The following is a 21,254-nucleotide window of genomic DNA, read 5'->3' on the forward strand; positions in this document are numbered from 1 at the left end:
CCAGTGCGCGGCCCCGCGAAGCCCGGAGAGGTCGCCCTTCTCTGTTTAAAATCTTGGCAGCTTTGCCTTCTGCGGTGGGCCCTCGGTCCGGCCTGTCCGGTGCCGAGTGTTGGGTACTCTCCTCTCTCTGCCTCTCGCCCGCCCTCCCTCCCACCCTCCAGCCCGCGCTGCGCGCTCCGCGCTCTGGGTCGCACCGCCGCCGCCCCCAGCCCTTTATAGCGGCAGCTGCCAGCGCCAGCGTCGCTCATTGGCTGGGACGGCGGGTCCCCGCCTCCTCCCGGCTCCCGACGGTGCGGCAGGTGGAAGCGAGTGCCAGCCGACCAGACTAGGCATGCATTTGCTGAGGCCTCACATTTTGGCTCCCTGGTGTTTGTGATCCCTGAGTCCTGTCTTGACACCGGTCTTGAGTACTCCTTTAGTTTGCCGACGAACTGGGTTCCCCCCTTTTGGCCCAGCTCCTAACTCTGAAGGGGTAACCCAGCCCCAAACACAACCAGAAGTCTGGAAAAGGACAAAGACCCAGACCCATGTGCTAGATCCAAGGTGAATAGATTTTTATCTCCACATGACCTGTGGTGATATTAGAAATAATACGAGGTATAGTGAGCCAGGAGGATCGCTGGTAGTTTCAGGATAGCATGGGCTACACAAGACTCTAAGCTGCCCTGGGTCACATAGCTAGCTCCAGGCTTTGTGTAATACTTAGGAAGATCTTGTCTTTTTTAAAAAACGAAGAAAAAGACAAGGAAGCAGAAATAAAAAAAAAAAATAGAAGGTAGGCAGAATGGCATATGCTTGTAAGGCCATCTTTGGGCGGTGGTGAGTCTGGGGGATCAGGAGTTCAAGGCCAGCCTGGGCTACATGAAAACCTTTCTCAAAAATAAAATAAAATAAAATAAAACAGAACAAAGGACAGATTGCTCAGCAGGAAAAAGAATCTTGCCGGGCATGCCTGGAAATATGATGTCTTTGTTGTTGTTGTTTTTTTTTTTCGAGGCAGTATTTTTCTGTTTAGTCTTGGCTATCCTGGAATTCGATTGATAGATCAGGGTGACCTTGAACTCAGAGATCCATCTGCTTCTCCCAAGTGCTGGGATTAAAGTCAATGCCACTATGCTTAAAGGTGGAAGGAGAAGGCCAACTCCACAAAGTTGTCCTCTTACCACACACACACACACACACACACACTAATAGTGATAATAACTTTTTTTTAAATGGGTTGGACAGGATATATGGTTCAGTTACTAGCATGCATGAAACCTGGGGTCCAGCCTTCACACCCTGTAAACTTGGCATGATGCTGAAAGCCTGGAATCCCAACACCTGAGATGCTGAGGTAAAGGGTCATAAGTTCAAGGTCATCATCAGCTATATAGTGAATTCCAGGCCAGCCTGAGCTACAGAGACCTCCTCTCAAAATGAACAACAAAACCCAAACAAGAGCAGCAACAGGAAAAAAAATAAGAAGAAGGAAGGAAGGTAGTAGAAGTGATTAAAAAGTTAGGGTGGTCTTACTATATCATCTGTGGAAGGAAACTAGACCTTGTGGGGTTTGAGTGCACCAAGTACTCTAGGGTTCAGAATGTGGGCACTGGCACCCTTCCTGGAAGGGAGACGACATGCTGAAGCAGGTGAAGAAGTTTGTGCTAAGGGTTCTAGACGATGGTTCACCATTAGAGTCATACAGCCTGAGAGACCATAGATAAGGTCTCCAAACTTGGGCAAGCACGCCTTGGCAGGCTTACTGGCTAATGACTGGCTTTCTGGGAGTGTTATTGGTGGTCCTGTGGAAGCACGCCTCTTTTTAAGAAGTTGGAGCATTACTACTTTAATGTTTACTACATTTCCTGGGACAAGGTGGTGGCTCGAGCAAGGCTTCAGCACCACAGACAGCGGTCTGACAAGGTGGAAAAGCACTGCTGGCTGGCCGCAGCCCAGATCCTCTAACCCAACCTCATCCTTTGTTTAAACAAAACAAAACTTTTTTTTTCTTTGTTTATTTGTATGTGTCACGGTGCATGTGTGTAGGTCAGAGAATGATTTTCAGGATTCAGGTCTCTTCTTCCACCATGTGGGTGGCCAGTCTCGGGGGACAGACGCCTATACCGTCTCCGCGGCCCTATTCTTGTACGCCCCTTCACGATCCGGCTTGTCAAAAGTGCGAATCAGCCTGATTTAACCAATCAGAAATGACTCTCAAAAGGCCCAATTGCAAGATGCCCTGGAGATTGAGCCAATGGGAGAGCACACGCCGAAGGTGCTGCCGCGCTAGAGAGGGCGGGCCAATCAGAGTGACCCACACAGAAGGGGCGGTGGCAGAGCAGGTTCCCCATTAGTTCCTCTGGGGTTTGTGGAGCAACTCGGCTGCCGGTGCAGGACCCCCTAACCCTACCCCAAACGTTGCCCCCCCACCCCCGCCCTGTCCCCGCGTTCCCTTCGGTTGGGAGTTAGTGTCTGCGGCTAGACTACTTTCCGGGGCAAAGGCCCCACAGCAGTTCCCATGGAAACCGCCTGCTCCTATTGCTCGAATAGAATGAGCTCTTGGAGCGCTTAGACCAGCCCCGCAATTCCGCACCACGCTTATGTAGCCCCGAGTCCCAAATGAGGATTGAGTCTTGTTGCCACCCCATCAGGACCAATCTGCGTGTGGTGCCACAGGACTCCCAGGGGCATGTGCCGGAGCTCGCTTGCTGTGCTTCCTCGGGTCACATGGCAACCACCCCGGGTCCACATAGCTCTCGCACCACCTGGTGGTGGCGCCTCCTTCCTTACGAATCTCCCTGAACGCTATGAGGCCAGATCCTGTTCCAGGAACACACCTAGCCATCCTCCCATAATGGGATCGATTCTCTTTGACACTCTGGCACAAGAGCAAAGTCACACTCTCAGGACACCCCCCCCCCTCCAAACCCAACTCATCACTTCATTCTCTGCCCAGTGCTTGTCTCCAGTGTAGATGTCTTATTTGGGTGTTCCCAAATGTGTGCTCTACAACAGTTTAGCTAATCCCACAGTCCTCTGGGCCAGGAATCAATATTCTGGGACATGAGAGGTGTGAGCATCGGGATTGTGGTCCCCTACATCCACCCTGTGGGCGCAGAGGCTAACAGGAAAGGTCCCTGTGTCCCTCAATCCACCCTCAACCCAGCCTTGATCAGGATGGGAGCAGGTTAATTGGTTACAAAGGGGTGCCAAGCCTCCACAATTATTCAGGCCTAGGGGAAGGGCATTTCCTTTTTCACTTTAATCTCATTCTGTGCTCTTGACACAGTAGAGCAGTGCAGTCCCAGGTGCCAGCTCCATGGGTGGGATGTGATGGGGCAGGGTAGGGCACCTGCCCGGGGGGGGGGGGGGAGCGGGGAACCCTCCTTCCGGCCTGCGGTTGGGGCAGCCCCAGTGGCTATCTTGGGCACGATGTCCAAGAGTACAAATAAATAGAGGCTAGGTCGGTGGGCATGGGCAGGTCAGGTGGGCTTGTGGTCCGGGTGGCTTTTGAGCGTGTGAAACTTGACGCTGTCCAGTTTCTCAAAGCGCTTTCCGCAGCGCTCGCATGTAAAGTTGTACTGCACCTCTGCTGTGTGCTTCTTCATGTGCCAGTTAAGCGATGCGCGCTGCCGGCACTGGTACCCACAAATCTCGCATCTGTGGGGTGGGAGGACAGCCCAGGGTCGGTCACCGAGGGCTAAGACTCCCCGGCAACCCACTCAGGACCCCTCCCTTCCGAGGACCCCAACACTTACTGCAGGGGTGTCTCTCCTGTATGTGTGCGCCGGTGCACCTCCAGATGGTTCTTCCTCTTGAAAGACTTGCCGCAGGTCTCACAAGTGAACTCTCGGACGCCTGGGGGTGGCAGCAGCCTCAGGACACTGCCCAGTAGAGGTGGCTTCGAGGAGCAAGGTCCCCCCACCCCACAACCCTGAGAACTTTGTCTGCTGGAGTCACGTCAGGTAAGAAAAGGGCTGCGGTTCCTGACACAACATGTGACCCATGTTTGGACTTGGGGAACTGCATATGGAAACCATTACCAGGTACAGGTGAGGATGTGGGGTTTCATGTGCAGCCCAGGCCTCCTGGGCGCTGGGATTTACATATGTGCGCCAGCGGGCAGGGCCTGACCTGAGTGGATGATCATGTGGCGCCGCAGGTGGTTGGATAAATAAAACTTCTTGCCACAGCCAGGGTGAGGGCACACTTTGGTCTTCCCTTTTCGGTGCACCAGGTTGACATGGTTCTAGAGGTAAGAGGGGCAGAAGTGGGTACCATGGGCCTACCTGGGCATTCATAAAGTGGGAAGACATGCAGGTAGCCAGGGCATTAGCCATAGTCAGCCTAGTCTGGAAAGAGGAAGAGGTACTCCAGTATCCAGCTTGGACAGGAGCACCCCAGGGGCACCCCAACTCTGGGTTCCAGTTAACCTTGGTAGGCTCCTGCTGTTAGCCCAACACACACAAGAGGAAACTGAGGCTTCAGAGACACAATGTTTGGCTGATGCCTCTCAGGTGCTGTACTGCCCTGGGGGACTTGACTCATTTTTGTTTCCTGTTATCTAATTCTTTAACCATGAGAATAGCCTGGGTGCTTATTACATGCTCAGCAAATTCATCTGCTGATGCCGTGTTCTATGAGGAGAGATGAGGAGACCCTTGTCTGCCCCTGGGGTACATCATCCACACTACAGAAGACAAAGTACAAGAGTTCTAGTTGGGTAAGGATCTGCATGGCTGGCCCCTGGGACTTGGGTGGTCTTCCTGTGGAAGACCAAGAGAGTGGTCTAGGGTGCTGGTCAGACCAGGTGGCTGTGTCTGTGGTGTCTGCAGAGAAAGACAGACAGACAGAGAGGGGGGGGCGAGGAAGCCAGATGTTCAGCAAGGCCGGCTGGGATGAAATGGGCTCATGGATGCAGGCCCTGTACCACTGACAACCAGTAGAATCTGCCATGCAGCCACATGGCCCAGACCAGCTAGACCTAACAGGCCTGCCTGAGGGTACCCTCACCTGGAAGCTGCTGAGAGCCACATACACCTGGCTGCAGCCCTCGTAGGGACAGTGGAACATCTCCAGCAGGCCATCAGCATCCATCACCCGTGACCGCTTGCTCCGCCGTCTCCTGGAGAGGAAAGAGCCTGTGGCATTAAGGTGCTAGTCCCCAGTGGGCTACAAGCCTCAGCTCTTCCTTACCCTTGGTCCTACCCACCCATCCTAGCACCCACTTCTCAGGCTCCTTGGGAATCTCGTAGATGATAGCTGACATGTCACTGCTGTCCAATTCTTCTCCATCCATGTCTGCTTCTGCCTCTGCATTCTCTGGCATGGTGGCTGCCAGCTCTGTCAGCTCTGGGGCCACTGAATCCTCTTTCTCCTCCTTGAGCATATACAGGTCCTCCTTCTCTACAGGGTGACATGGGATGTTGTTTGTGGGGATAAGGCTGTCAAAGAGCTCACTTTGAGGGCTACTCCTTCCCCTCTGCCATCCCTCCCAACCCCTGCCAGAGGCCACAGTGGCACTTCCAGACCTTCCTTGGTCTCAATGCTGGCTATGGAGGTGGTGTCCATGGTGCTGTGCTGGGTGCCCTCAGGCTCCGTCTGTGTATAGGCTGCCACACCTTCCATCATGGCACAGGGTACCTCCTCACCCAGGCCACTGCTGGGAGTGCCACTGCCAGCAGCCACATTGAGGTGGATGCCCTCGGCTGTGAGGGTGTCATAGCCAGGACCAGCAATGATGATCACCTGGGAGCCAGGCACCATGCCTGACACTGGGCAGCTGGCCACCACTTCACCCAGTGCCTCCTGGGGCATGTTCTCAAAGAGGGTGCCGGGGCCAGTGCCCATTTGCATGGGCACTGGCACACACACCACCGTCTCCAGAGCCTCCGGCCCACTGCCTGCAGGATTTTGGCACAGAGGGGTGCCCTGCTCAGCCAGGCTCTCCACGTGGTGAACATCAAAGGGGATGTGAACTCCTTCCTGAGTGATAAGCCCACTGCTGCATGCAGGGCTGGTGGGGGTGACTGCAGCAGTAGCTGGGGCTTTGGCTGGTTGGGCCTCAGGAGGCTCATCCGAGTCAGAGCTGGAGCTAGAGCTGGATGAGTCAGAGCTGCCAGCCACCAGGCCATTGCCCGCTGCAGAGAGAGGAAAGGGGACAGTTATTAGCTGGGGAGATGGCTCAGACTAAAGTGTTTGTTCTACAAGTACAAGGACCTGAGTTCCATCCCCAGAACCCATGTAAATACCATGTGCTGGAGCTAGAAAGATGGTCCAGTGCTTAAGAGTAGTTAGTACTCTTAGAGAGGACCAGAGTTCAGTTCCCAGCACCTGTGAGGTGCCTCAATCCAATCTGTAACTGTTGTCATTTTAAAAAGTGACGCAAGAGAGAAAGACATCATTCCATGGAGTTCAAGAGGAGAGGTTTATTATTATTATTATTATTACTATTAAAGGAAAAGGATCATAAAAAGGGGAAAGGGAGAGGGGGAGACTGGCCTCTGGGGACAGGAGCAGCAGGAGAGAAATGAGAGGCAGAGAGAGACAGACAGAGACAGAGATGGGGTGAGGGGAGGGGTGGGGGCAGACATAGACAGAGGGAGAGAAAGAGGGGGATGGGAGGTGGGCAGGGCCCTTTAAAAAGGAAACAGTGAATGTGCACAGATGGTGCTCTTAGTGGAAGTAGCTGAGGGCATATCCTGTCAGAACCCAAAGGCCAGGCTAGTACAAATGCCTAAATACTAACAGTAAAACCAGTTGAAGGGGATCTGACACCCTCTTCTGGCTTTCATGAGTACAGCACACATGTAGTGTATTTATATACATGCAGGGTAAACACTCATGCACATAAAATAAAAATAAACCTTTAAATTTCTTGTGTGCACTGGTGAGATGGTTTGGTGGTTAAGGTACTTGCCAAGCAAGCCTAGCTACCTGAGTTTGGTTCCTGGAACCCACGTGTGGTGATGTGAAAGGTAAATGTTCCCATCTGAACACTTGGTCTCCAGTTGGTGGCAGTGTTTGGGGACGTTTAAGTAGTGTAGCCTTGCTGAAGGAAGTACTGGGGGCAGGATCTGAGGTTACACAGCCTCGTTTGTTTTCAGTTTGCTTTCTCTGCTTGTGTTTGTAATTGGGTATAGAAACTTAGCTCCCTGCTCAGCTGTCATGCCTTTCCACCAGATGGACTTTTACATCTCTGGAATCATAAGCCAGAATGAATTCTTTTTTGGTCATGGTGTTTTATGGCAGCAACAGAATATTAACTAATACATTACAGAGGTGGAAAGAGAAAGTCAGCTCTACAAAGTTGTCTTCTGACCTCCACATGTAATCTGTGGCTGCATGCTCCCCTCCCCAACCAGCCACAGACATCACACACACATACTACATACACACTCACACTAATAACAAGGAAAACAATTCTAAAGTGTCAGGTCAGGCTTAGTGGTGCACATTTGTACCCCCTGGCTCTGGTGAGGCAGAGATACAAGGGTCCCTGGGGTTTACTGATCAGACTCTGTCTAATTGGTGAGCTCTAGGCTGGTGAGAAAGCCTGTCTCAAGGAGGGGGATGACATTTCTGAATGGCCTCCACTCCCATCCATGTGAAAACATGTACACATCTGGGGGTGGTGCAGTTAGTTAGTTAGTAGTGGTGGCAATAGCAGCAGCTGGAATCTATGTGTCAACAGGAACTAGGACCTGTGACTTTCAGGTCCAAAGCCAGGGGTCCCTTCTGGGTCCCTGTACCCGGCTTGCCTGACTGTACTCAATCACTAGTCTTTTTTTTGAGGCTCTCACATTGCTCTTCCCTGGCCTCTCTGGCTTGTTTTTATTGTTTTGAGATAGGGTCTCACTATGTATCCCTTACTGGGGATACATATGTATATGTAGACCAGACTGGCCTCAAACTCACAGAGATCCACCTGCCTCTGCCTCCTGAGTGCTAGGATTAAAAGCATGCACCACCACACCTAGCATCAGCACTCTCTGATTTTCTCACTAGTTATATTCCTAACAAATGCTGTCATTTCAATTAATTCCATACGATTCAGAAACAATATACCTGGAGTAAGCTTCTAATCCATTAAGTCAAAGGCTCTGTCACAAGACTTTCTACTTCTGATGCGTGTGGGAAGTCCTGACCACCCTGTGTGTCTGTCTGTCTAGGTATCAGTTGGGAAATCCCATGGTGCCACTCTCAGGTGCCTTAGGTGCCATGACTTTCTGGGATGACTCAAGGAACTCTAGAAAGTTCTCCCTCTGGTCTGCTCATGATCAATGGTCAGAAGAGGGTTAACACTGGAGTCATAGCACCTAGTCCCTGGTGACAGATTCCAACTTCTGCACTTCTCCATCAATAGCTGTCTGCTCACTGCTCAAGAGCCTTGTGTGTACATGTGTGGAGGCCAGAGGTGGATGTGGACATCTGCTGTCTTCTTCGATATCTCTCCCTTATTATTTTGTATTTCTCACATTTACTTATTTGAAGGCAGGGGCATCGTGGTGTCCATGTGTGGAGGCCAGAGGATTACTTGCTGGAGTTGGCTCTTTCCCTCTACCATTTAGGTCCTGAGGATAGAACTCAGATCATCCAGCTTGGCAACAAGCCCCTTTTACCTGCTAAGTTATCTTACTGGCTGGCACTCAGCTTTTCTGTGGGTGCTGGGGACCCAAACTCATGTCCGCACGCTTATATAGCAAGCATTTATTGGTTGAGCCATCTCCCCAGCCTCAGAAGAGCTCTCATGACTAAATGTTTCAGCCCCTCCCTGAAGGGTGGCGTTAGGCTTACATTTCTCTGGTCCTGTGTTTGGTCTTGTAGATGACTAGTCCCCATCCAGCAGCTATATGCATGTGGGACCCAGAATCACATATCTAGCATAGATCCAGGGGCATTTCAAAGAGCTCCGTGTTAAAGTGGCTCCATATGCATTACAAGAACCACTGATATCAGGGGTGCAGAGATGGCCCAGCTTAAGGTTAAAAGAGCACTTGCTACTCTTCCAGAGGATACAAGTTCCATTCCCAGGGAGCTCTCAACAGAACTAGATCTAATACCCTCTTCTGGAGCATGCATACACATATACACACTAAGTAAAAAAAATCAATAAACAACTCACTGTTTGACTAGTTTACAAACAACAACAACAACAACAAACCTCTTCTATTAAGGAAATTCTAAGGATTTTAGAAGGGGATTGGTTCTAGAACTCCAAGCTTACATAGAAATTCTCAGAAGCTCAAATCCCATCTATGAAATGTAGTATGTGTAGGCTGCAGAGATTGCTCAGTGGCTAAGGACACTTGTTGCTTGTGGAGAGGACCTAAGTGCACTGTACAACTGCCTATAGATCTGAGGCCTTCTTCTAGCCTTTACAGATACCAGACACTCATGTGGTGCACAGATGCATGCAGGCAAACACTCTTACTCATACTATTTTGTGTTTAGACAGGGTTTTTCCTAAGTAGCCACTCTATAGACCAGGCTGGCCTTGATCCTGCAGAGACCCTCCTCTATGTGCCTCCCAAGTATGGAGATTAAAAGTGTGCATCACCATGCCTACCTTACATAATTTTTAATGTAGTATTTATTGTAGATGTAGCTCAGGTGGCAGAGTGCTTGATTAGCACATACACAGTTCCCATCCCCAGTGCTGCACAAACAGGGGATTCCAGCAGTTGAGTCATGGTGAGGCTAGACTATCAGAAGTTCAAGGTTGTCCTTGTTTATATTGTGAGTTCAAGGTCAGTCTAGGATACTTAAGAACCTGTCTCAAGAAAATAAGCAGGGGCCAACAAGATTGCTTAGTGAGTAAAATCACTTGCCACCAGGACTGAAGATCTGAGTTTGATCCCCAGGACCCCATGGTGGAAGGGTGAGCACAACCTCCATTAAGTTGTCCTCTAATGTTCACTGACATCCACATTGGTGTCATGCCACACACAGTCCTCCCAACAAATAAATGTTATAAAAATTAAACAAATAAAATAAACCTTCACAGAACCTATACACACCCTTCCATTTGTCTTAAATCATTTATAACACCTGACATATACAAACTATTTTTTCTATACTATATTGTTCCAGATGCAAATAAACAAAACAGAAGGAAACAAGGATATGCATTTCAAGAAATCAGAAAGGAAAAAACCAAAGAGGCCCATACTATATTGTATGAGGAATGAAATATTACATGTGACCTTGACCCTGTATTCCATTGGTTTATTGTATGCAGACAGAAGCATTGAGTATGGAACCAGTGGACAAGGAGGTTCTAGTTTACATGTGTGTGTATATATCTGTTTGTGTCTGCATATGTGCGCACATGTGTACGTGGAGATCAGAAGCCAATTTTGGGTACCTTCCTCAATCACTCTCTACCTATCTTGTTCATTTATTTTTACTTTATTTTCTAAATCAAGAGTCTCAGTATGGCTAGGCATTGGTGGTACACGCCTTTAATCCCAGTACTCGGGAGGCAGAGGCAGGCAGATCTTTGTGAGATCGAGGCCAGCCTGGTCTACAGAGTGAGTTCCAGGACAGGCTCCAAAACAATACAGAGAAACCCTGCCTCAAAAAACAAAACAAAACAAAACAAAAACAACAAAAAGTCTCAGTATGTAGCCCTGGCTGGTACAGAACTTACTATGTAGACCAGGCTGGCCTTGAACTTACAGAGATCCACCTGCCTTTGACTCTCAGGTGCTAGAATTAAAGATGTGTGCCATCATGTCTGGTCCTACTTTATTTTTGAAGACCAAGTCTCTCCTTCAATTTGGAATTCACCATTTGGCTAGACTAATTGGTCAGTGAGCTCAGGGGAGATCCTGTCAGATGTCCCTACCACTGGGATTACAGAGCAGGCCATGACACATGACTTTTTGATGTATGTGCTTGGAATTGAACTCATGTTCTCATGCTTGCATAGCACTTTACCAACTCAGCCACCTCCCTAGCCCCTGAACTGTATCTACTTTCATGACACCATAAAACACCAGTAGCCTGGTGACTGCATTCACAGGGAGCTGAGCCTCTGTTGAGACCCACGTTCTTGGTACCACACCATCTGCTGCACCCCATCTCAGAATCCATTCAGTGACACTGGGATCCTCCCAACTAGATTTTTTATTCCAGCAGAGCCTGTGCTGCTCACAGGTGGCCCTGTCTCACAGGATGGCAGTTCTGTCCTTCCTGTGGCTCAAGCCAATGTCCTGGAGCTATCCTTGACTTTCTCTCACACCCACTTCCAATCTGTCAGCAAAACCTGTTGGGACTGCATCCAAAACCCATCCACCCATAGCTCAACTGCCTGTCCTCAGTCTTTACAGATGCTGGTCATGGCCTCAGCATCTCTGTAACAGAGACAGCTTGGTCCACAGCTCCTAAGAACCTGCTCACCACTTCATGCAAAAGAGACAGGCCAGCTCTTTCTCCTATGTACACATCCCTGCCTAGTCTGCATCTCCTATGCCCTGCAACAGAAAGATATGTCCCAACTCTGCTTCCAGCCAGCAGAGAAGCAGATATGGTTTTCCTTAGGCCAATGTTCAACCTCTCTGACCCTACCATCCATCTAGGCAGCCTAGAAGGCTAGAGTCACAGGACAAAAAGAACCTGAGTCCTCAGGTACAAGACAGGAAGTGAGTTAAGGGTGTGTCAGCTTATCAACTTTCCCAGAGAGGTACCCTGATCGCCTGTCTCAAATACCCCCCTTTCCAGAATATTTGATGATGTATCTGCCTGTTTTGTTTATTGTCTGCTTCTGCTCTAGAACAGAAATACCACAAAGGGGCCAAAGAGATGGCTCAGCAGTTAAAAGCAAGAACTGTTATTGCAGACGTTCAGCCCCAACACCCACATCAGGAATCTTACCACCTGTAACTTTAGCTCCAGGGGATCAAAGGCCTCTAGCCTCCTTGAGCACCTGCTCACACATGTGCACACACAGAGGAGGCCCCTGGGAACAGCATTCCACCCACTCCCAGAAAGCCACCAGTAAGCCAAAGCCGGATATCTCAGTCAGGTATTTGCTACTAAACTCCACACACTAAGAATGGGAACCACGAGTGATGGAACATGCCATCTGGGACCATTAGTTCTATGGTTCCAGAGCCTGAACTGGTACCTGCTTATAGCTGTGTGCATGGTCTGCCTTCACAACACCATTCTGGGCCTCAGAATCACTCTGGTGCCAGCTGAACTGACACTGGGGCTATTTACTAAGAAAACAGGCCTAAAGGGCAGATGAAGTTCTGTTGTTTTGTTTTTAGCTTCTTAGTGGCCCTTGGGGTATGGTTATAGCTTGGCTAAGCGTTCCCCAAGGGCTCTTGTCTTAAAGATATGGTTTCTAAAATGGCAGCATCAGAAGGGGGTAGAGCCTTTAAAAGGCAGGCTGAGCCTGAGGCAAGTGTGAGTACAGCCTGCTCTGGCTTTCTCTGGCAGAGGCTGTGATGCATGGCTTTTCCCTGCAGGCACTCCCATTGTTGCTAACCCTAACCATCAGGTCTCCACAGTGCCAAACCTCCTAGATAAGCCTTCTTTGTCTAAGTGGGTTCTTCTGGGCATTCACTATAGTGACAGAAAGTTGACTCACACAGGCATGAAGACATCCATCCTGATTCAGGGGCCACAGGCCTTCCTGCCACCTACAACATCTCAGCCCCCAGCAACTCCCTGAGGGATATGTAATCACACCAGGCCGGGGCACCAGTCCATGACCCCAGCTACTCAGAAGACTGAAGCAGAAAGATCACTATTTGAGACCTATTGGCATTAATGCTTGCCTATCACCTGTAAGGCTCTGGGTTCCAGCCTAAATACCAAACATGAAAATGAACGTCTGTCAATGTCTGGACTTCACAGCTCCAGCAGAAGGTTCTTAGACTGATTCAAGACCACCCCAGGCAAGGGCCAGGGTAGGGAGAGGTGCTTGGGGGAAGAGGCCAGGATAGGTGCAAAGCCACTTCCTGGGCAGACATGGCTAATGAATCACAGGGCTCATTCCCAAAAGCCCAATTATGGAGGTCAGTGTTGGGCTGGGATGACACCATCACAGACTAAGAAAGTACCAGATAGACTAGTCTCAATCCTCCTGGGATATAGGGAGGAGTCAGATGGCCCAGGGTAGGACCTCCCGTGGAGCACACTGAGGGAGAAGTGACAAACTGAGGAGGACAGGGTGCTAATCAAAAAGCACAGGACATCTGCTCTGCTGGTTTGACTGTGATTGACTCCTATAATCTCATAGGGAGTGGCATTATTAGGAGGTGTGGCTTTGTTGGAGTAGGAAAGCCTTGTAGGGGGAAGTGTGTCAACGTGGGGTGGGCTTTGAGGTCTCATGTATTCTTAAGCCATGTACAGTCTCAGTTCATTTACCGTTACCTTCAAGATGTAGAACTCTTAGCTTCTTCTCCAGCAGCATGTCTGTCTGATCCACCATGACTCACCATGATGATAACGGACTAAACCTCTGAACTGTAAGCCACCCCAGTTAAATGTTTTCCTTTACATGAGTTGCCGTGGTCACGGAGTCTCTTCACAGCAATAAAACCCTAACGAAGACACCTGCCCTCTGGAAACTGGCCAAGGCCCAGCAGGGTAGCCATGGGTGTGGGGGCCACCAGGAATACTTCTCATCTCAGCTTCCCTTCAGCCAGCTGGGATGCCACCTGCTTGGTGATGCCTGCCAGCACTGACTTAGCCCTAATGACTGCCCCACCCTCAGGCCTGCCACAGCACTTGGCAACTGGCCCTATAGGCCTTGTCAGTTATGCCAAGTCCTGAGGAAGCATGTGGCATCCTCACTGCCTACACCAGGATGTACTTGGGCCTTCCTGTGAGTCCTCTCAGCCTCAGTGGGCAGCTAGCCCAGTGTGACTTGCATGGGATAGGAGAGAGGGAGGGGACAGAAAATGTGGCAGACCCAGGGGCAGGGATGGCAGTGGGAAACAGAAGATCAAAGACAGGAAAGAAGCTTGGGTATGGCCCAGGCCTGTAATCCTAGCTATTCAGGATGCTGAGACAGGAGGATATCGAGTTCAAATCCAAGGTTTACTTGAGCTACAGGAAGGTCAAAGTCAGCTTGGGTAACTTAGTGAGACCTTATCTCAAAGCTAAAAAGTGAGCTGAAAGGGGCTCGAAAGATGGCTCAGAGGTTAAGAGTTCTTCTAGAGGGGCAGGGTTCAATGGCCAGCAACCACATGGCAGCTGCCAAACACAGGCAACTCCAGTCCCAGAGAATACAACACCACTTCTGGCCTCCAAAGGCACTGTGATGCACAGACATATGCAAGCAAAACAATACACATAAAACAAAAAGTAGAAAAAAATCTAAGGGCTTAAAAAAGGGAGTGGGGACTGAGGATGTGTGGCTCAGTGGAAGAGCAGGTGCCTATGACCTTCCAGTGAGGGGCTAAGGGCATGGCCACATGGTAGAACACCTGTCTAAAATAAACTAGTAAAAGATTAGGTTTTGAGGACACACCTGTAATCCCAGTACTTGGTATGCTGAGGTAGAAGGGTTGCCCTAAAGTCAAGACCAGCCTGGGCTACACAGAAAGACTATGACTTGATTCCCCAAGGGAAGCCTTACCAGTTCTGAGGAATGGATGGGGATTGGGACAGGAGGGAGGTGGGGGAGGGGCAGGAGAAAGGGAGGGAGGGGGAACTGGGGTTGGTATGTAGTATGTAAAATAAAAAAAAAATTTGAAATACAAAAAATGTTTTCAAAAAGACCCTGACTTAAGAAAATAAAACAGGACTGAGTGTGGTGGTACATACGTTAATTCCAGCACTCAGGAGTCAGAGGCAGGCAGATTAGTGTGAGTTCAAAGCCAGCAAGTTCCAGGCTAACCAAAATCAAAAGAAAACAAAATATTTAAACCAAAACCAAAACCAGTAGCCCAGCTGGAGAGAGCAGAGGGGAGTGAGAAGAAGGGCGGGACGTGAAAGAGCGCTGAGAAAGCTGGAGGATTCGAAAAGGTTGTTAGCACTCGGGGCAGCACTCTGTCAGCTTGGCAGGGACTTGGCCAGGCCAGGCCAGGCCAGGCTGATTGGGCTCTGAGGGCCGGCTCCCTGAGGCTGAGGACGGCCTGGGCTGGTGTACCCAGGGAGCCTGCAGAGCAGAGGCCCCATGCCTGCCTGCTAGTCCCCATGCCCTTGCCCTGCAGACTCACCTTTGTCACTGTCGGGCTCTGAGTCACTGAGGGGTTTGAGCGGAGAGTGCAGGTCCTGGAAGTAGCGGTGGCCAGCTTCACACTGCCACACGGCTGTTGTGTAAAGGCCGAAGGTAGGGTCAAGCTCAGCCAGGTGTGGCTCATATGGGCATCGGTGTTTATGGTCTTCATACCAGATCACCACGTTCTTCAGGCAGTTCACATTGCGTCTCCGCCCTGTGGACACATGGTCCAGGTGGACTTGAGGACAGTGCTCAATTCCCACTGGGGCAACAGTCCCCACAGTCTAGAACAGCCTCTTGAATCCCACTCCCACTTAGCAGAAGAAGAAACTGAGGCTTGGAGAGATGACACAACATAGAGACAACTAAGACCCAGAGACTGCCAGGTACTGTCTTTGGCTGAATGAAATCATACAGATAATGGAAACTGGTACATGGTAGAGGTAAAATAGATGTTAGCTGTTTCTTTTTTGAGATAGCTTTGAACTCTGAGAGATCTGCCTGCTTCTGCCTCCCCAGTCCTGGGATTAAAGGTGTACACTATTGCACAGCTTTTTGCTGTTTCTTTTGGAATTAAAGATGTGTACCACCGTATCTGGCTGCTCTGGGCTAGACCCACACAGCTCTGGGAGGTCTCGCTGGTGCCATCACACTGCCATCTACAGCCACAAAGGGGTGCCAGGAGAGCAGGACATGTCCCCTCTTAGCTCAAAATCCACTGGCTACCACCTCACCTCAAAAGGGGATAGAGTGCCAAGGTGGCTAGCAAGGCCACACATTATTGTCAGGTCCCATGGCCTCCCTTCCATCCTCTTCTCTTCACTCTCTTCAGCCACATGGCCTCCTAGCTGTCCTTCAAATGAGCTAGCTAGGATTACCCTGGTCCTCCAGATACCTCCAGATAACAGCCTTGCTCGGTGCCTTCATTCAGAGATCTCCCCATGTACTCACCCTCTCAGAAGCCCTCCAGAGCCATTCTAACCAACTTTGGTTTGTTTGTAACAGCACAAAGACTACCTGTGGCTATCTGCTGAGATGCCTCTTTTCTGTTTTCCCCACTAAAGTGGTAGTCTTACACAGGCAGAAACAGTCAGTTTTGCTTCCTCAGGGCTGGCTAGGGTAAGAACTCACCAGACATGGTGAGGGTGTTGGATGGTAGGAATGGCAGAGCCAAACAGCATTCAGATCTTGGCTTTGTCACACTCTGGCTGGGCAGCTCTAAGTGAGTGGCTACAGGAGAACCAGGGTTCCACCTTTGGCGACTGCCACAGAGGTAGGAGGGAGCAAAGGGGCCACTAAGGCAAGGGCCCAGAGGAAGGCTGGGTCTATCATAGTATGATGGGGGTGGGCTGTTCTCCACCTGGAGGGCTGGAAGGGAGTGGGGGCCCAAAGAGGCATTTGAGCTGAGGGAGTGTACCCAGGGTGCCCAGGGTCTCCATCCCTGGAGAACCACATCACTGATAGCTGCTCCCTAACCCTGGGATTGCACAATAAAGACAGTTCACTTGTCTCTGCCTCTAAGAACTCGTGCCAAAGCTGTGAATAGGAATGATTAGGCATGCCTGTAGTGCCATGAGACAGGGTGACTTGGAGGCTAGCCTGGGTTACATAGTAAAACTTGCCAGGGAAAAAAAAGTGGGTCATTAAGATAGTTCAGTGGTAAGTTGCTTGCTACCAAGCTTGACCCACCTGAGTTATACACTCAGAAACAACTCCCACAGGTCATTCTGACTTCACACCTGTGATGTGCAGACACAGGCGTGCACATACAGAAATAAAAACAATAAATAAATGTAAAGAATGTCTAATGGGAAGCTGGGGACATAGCTCAGTTGTACAGCACCTACTCAGCATGCACAATGCTGTGGGTGCCACCACTAGCAGCACATGAACTGTATTTGTGGCACACCACTGTCACAGCATAGCATTTGCAGGCCATCCTCTGTTACAAGATGAGTTTGAGGTTAACTTGAGTTACACTGAGACCCTTGTATCAAAAGAGTCAGAGCAGGACTGACTGCCACCAGGTGGTTCTCTTTTGGACCACCCAGCTGGGCAAGGTGGAGACTCATGACCTAAAATTTGGCAAGGCACTGAGGTCATGCTGGGTGGGGCCTGTTTACACCTAACCATCCGGCACATAATACACTCTGCCTCTACACTCGGGGTAGGGACTGGCTCTCCTACCTTCCAACCGTGCAGCAAAGGGCCAGGGAAGGCGCCGGGCCTGCTCTACGCTGTGTTCTGCATGGGCTCCCCCACCCCCCATGCTGCAGCTCCACTTACTTTTCTTCCGCTTTGGCTTTTTGGGGACTTGCTCCCAAGGCTTCCTGCAACACAGAGAGGTGGTGAGGGTGAATTTGGGGCCAAGGATTGGGCCAAGTCCTGGCCTGGTAGAAAATGACAGCAGTTCAACTGCTCTGGGATAGAATCTGAACTTATGCTGTCCTGTTCCCTTTCCTTGGTTTGGGTAACTGAGAACATTAGTGCTCAGGCAGATGGGGCATGGAGGAGTGGAAGGAATGCTAAGCTGGCTCCCTGATTCCTACCCTGTGGGGCACATGCTGTGTATTCAGAGTCAGCCACTGTATCCACAAACTCTACCAACCATCAACTGTCAATGTTGCTCAGAAGTGGTAGGTGCACACCTGTCTCTCAGCACTCAGAAGGCAGATGTGGGAGGCTCATGAATTTGAGGCCAGTCTGAACTATCAAGGCCAGCTTAGGTTATATAGGGAAACCCTGCTTCAAAAAGAAAAATAAAAAAAAAATAGTAGGAAGAAAATATTGGAGCAATTGCTTATCAAGCACAAAGCCCAGGGTTCCTTTCCCTGAACCAAATAAACCCTCTGTGGTAGCTCACACTACAATCCCAGCACTCAAGAGAGCTGCAAGTTCCTCTCTCCTGACTTCCCAGTGCCTACCCTTACTCCTCATGCTCAATGTAGGAGTCTGATTTTTAAAGTAATCTGTGATACACTTATTTATAGAGGCAGGGAGTGTGCCATAGTGCTTGTGTATGGAGAACAGAGGATAACTTGCAGGGGTCAGTTTTCTCCTACCACATGTGTCCTGGGGATCAACTAAGGTCATTAGGCTTGGGAGCAAATGCCTTCCTCTGAAAAGCTGTAATTACAAACACACAATGATCTAGAGCTTCATGCATGATAAGAGAGGTAATGGAGCCACATGTCAACTAGTGTTTATGTGTGTGTACCGGAAATGCTGGGGTTTTCACGTATTAGGAACTCCACCATCAAGCACTTAGTCATATACCCCTTGCTTCTGGCTGATTACTACCCCACACAATCAAAGCAGTTTTTTGTTTTGTTTTCCCTTTTGAGATGTGGCCCTGGCTGTCCTGGAACTCAGTATGTGCACCAGGCTGGCCTCCAGCTCAGAGAAACTCCATCTGTATCTGCCTCCAAAGTGCTGGAATTAAAGGCATGTGCCACTATGCTTTTTAAAAATGATTTTGTTATTTCATGTGCATAAGTTTTTGCCTGCATTTATGTCTGCTGCCCATGGAGGTCAAGAAGAGGGTACTGAATTCCTTGGAACTGGAGTTACAGATGGTTGTAAACCACAGTGTGGGTACTTGGAACCAAACCCAGGTCCTCTGTAAGAGCAACAAGTGTTCTTTACCACTGAGCCACCTCTCCAGCACCCAGAATCAGACAAATGAATGCAAACAAAGATGCACTGTGACTCCCCACTGAGAGTCTAACCCTTCTAAGCTCTGAGTTTTTATTTTGTATTTTTACTTGAGAGACAGGGTATTATGACATATCCCTGACAAGCTGGAACTGTCTGTGCAGACCGAATAGTTAATATCAAACCAGGTGTTCACAACATGCTATAGTTGACTGGGGCAGCTGAGGCTGGAGGTTCAGGTTGAGCTTTCTCTCCATGGCTCCACTGCAGCCTCTTTTTCACTGCAGGTGTCCTCGCATTACAGGACAAGCAGTGGTAGCCTCTGCTGGAAGCACCCACCTAGGGTTTTTACTCTAGGGCTGTTGTGCACTTTTCTTCTCTTCCTGTCACTGAGCTAGAGGGCCACCCTGCCCTAGACAAAGAGTGTTGGAGGACACTGAGACAAACATGCTTGGGTCTCAAATATTGGGGGGGGGGCTTCTAAGTATGGGCAAGCAGCACATAACAATTTACCAACATATGAACAACTACAGTGTAGTGAAACATTTATGATCCCTAGAACACATATGGTAGGTGAGAACTACACATGACTGTTCTTTCATCTACCCCTGTGGGCCTGCACACATCACACACACACACACACCTAAATAAAATTTAAAAAGAAATAATAAATAAATAAATAAATGTCTTAAAAGAGCCCTCATGGTAAGCCTGATGCATGTCTTTAGTCCCAGCACACAGGATGGGCAGATCCTGGAGTTCCAGTCCAGTCTGGTCTACAGAGCAAGTTGCAGGACAGCCAGAACTACATAGAGAAACCCTGTCTAGTAAAACCAACCAACTAATAAATAATTTAACCACCCCTAAGCCCGGTGGCTCTTGGGGAGCAATTCTGCCCTGGGAAAGTCCGACAAAAAAGAAGCGCCTAGTTAACTGGCATAACGGAGAACCAGAGTCCTCAAGTAGAGAAGGGGCAGGCTGGGTGGAGATTCCTTCCCCCTTCCTGCTGACTTTATAGGTAATCCCAGGCAAGGGAGATGAAACAGCTGGCTGAGTAGTAGTTACCACACCTTTCTGCACTTGCAGAGGACCGGACTTGGTTCCCAGCGCCCACATGGTGGTTCACAACCATCCCAAACTACAGTTCCAAGGGATCTGACACCCTTTTCTGACTTCCGCAGGCAATAGGCATGCACGTGGTATACATACATGCAGACAAGGTACACGCAAAAAACTAGAGTGCCTTAGCACTCACAACTGTCAGACGCCCCAACCGAGGCCATTGGGGAGGGGCTGGTCTTCAGGATGGGCCAGTCAGAGCTCTTGGAGGCGGGTAGAGGGGCGGGGCAAGGCTTGCATTGGACAGTCAGCAGGCCGGAGGCGGCGCGTGAGGGGTCTGGGCGGCCTGAGCCTGAGACCTAGGCCAGTTTGGTGGCCCTGGGGCGGGGCCTCGAGGTCCGGGGGCGGGGGCCGCGCTCTCCCCGCCTCTCCCTCCATCCCTCCCTTTCCCGTGGCCCGCGCCCCCTCACCCGTGGCGACCGCTACGCTGGCCGCGCTCCAGCGAAATGAGGTAGGCGGCGAGTTTGGCGTCGCTCCAGCCGCTGCGCCGCCTCAGGTCCACCCAGGGGCCGTGCGCCTCGCCCAGGTACACGCGCCGCACGTCGTACTTCTTCCGGGACTCGAGCCGCCTCCGGGCCCGGTCCGACTCTGTGAGCCGCGGCCGGCCCCGCGCCTTCCGGCCCGCCGCGCCCTCTTCTGCCGCCGCCTCCTCTCCTGCGCCCGCCTCCGCCCCGGGCTCTGGAGCCCGTTCCGCCATCCCCCCCACCCTGGTTACCGGCCTCCCCCGTTGTTAGGAGCCCCGACCGGAAGTGGCGCGCCTAGCCTGCGCCGTCGGGATATTTTTTACAGGTTCTTCACTGCCCGCGGCGCCAAACAGGACACAGCTAGCCGAGGCTGCGCATGCGCGGCCCAGGGAGGTACACTCCAGTTAAACTGCTACTTGGGAAGTGGAGATAGTAGGATCCCGGAACTCATGGTTATCTTCGGCTGTCTCTTGAATTGTAGAGCAATGTCGGCGACATAACACTATCTTAAAAAACTTTTTTAGGGCTGAAGAGATGACTCAGGTTAAGAACACTGGCTTCTCTTCCAGAGGTCCTGAGTTCAATTCCCAGTATCCACACAGTGGCTCACAACTATCTAAAATGAGATCAGGTGCCCTCTTCTGGTGTGCAGGAATGCATGCAGGCAAAACATTGTATACATAATAATTAAATCTTTTAAAAATATTAAAGAATTTTTTAAAGGCCAGCAAGATGGCTCTACAGGTAAAGGCTTCCAAACCTGACAATCTGAGTTCCATTTGCAGACTCAAAAGGTGGAAAGACAGAACCGACTCCAACAAGTAGTCTTTTGACCTGCACACACCCTTCCCAAA

General features: G+C 50.3%; 2 protein-coding genes across 2 annotated transcripts in view; one reads left to right on the forward strand and one right to left on the reverse strand.

Annotated features, from left to right (window-relative positions):
• Prkcsh (protein kinase C substrate 80K-H) overlaps positions 1 to 21,254 on the forward strand; it is a 283,668-nt gene that overhangs the window by 43,381 nt on the left and 219,033 nt on the right. The gene's annotated exons all lie outside the window — the stretch shown is intronic.
• On the reverse strand, positions 3,230 to 20,674 carry Znf653 (zinc finger protein 653). Its single transcript, XM_051196855.1, has 9 exons — positions 20,347 to 20,674; positions 17,450 to 17,493; positions 15,162 to 15,377; positions 5,514 to 6,122; positions 5,211 to 5,388; positions 4,996 to 5,107; positions 4,117 to 4,231; positions 3,741 to 3,840; positions 3,230 to 3,642 (listed from the first exon to the last, which is right to left on the reverse strand). Exons 1-9 carry the CDS (start codon positions 20,631 to 20,633, stop codon positions 3,465 to 3,467), a joined length of 1,839 nt encoding a protein of 612 aa, XP_051052812.1. The 5' UTR covers positions 20,634 to 20,674; the 3' UTR covers positions 3,230 to 3,464.

This window comes from Phodopus roborovskii, unplaced genomic scaffold (genome assembly GCF_943737965.1).
Source record: "Phodopus roborovskii unplaced genomic scaffold, PHOROB, whole genome shotgun sequence".
NCBI lineage: Eukaryota > Metazoa > Chordata > Mammalia > Rodentia > Cricetidae > Phodopus > Phodopus roborovskii.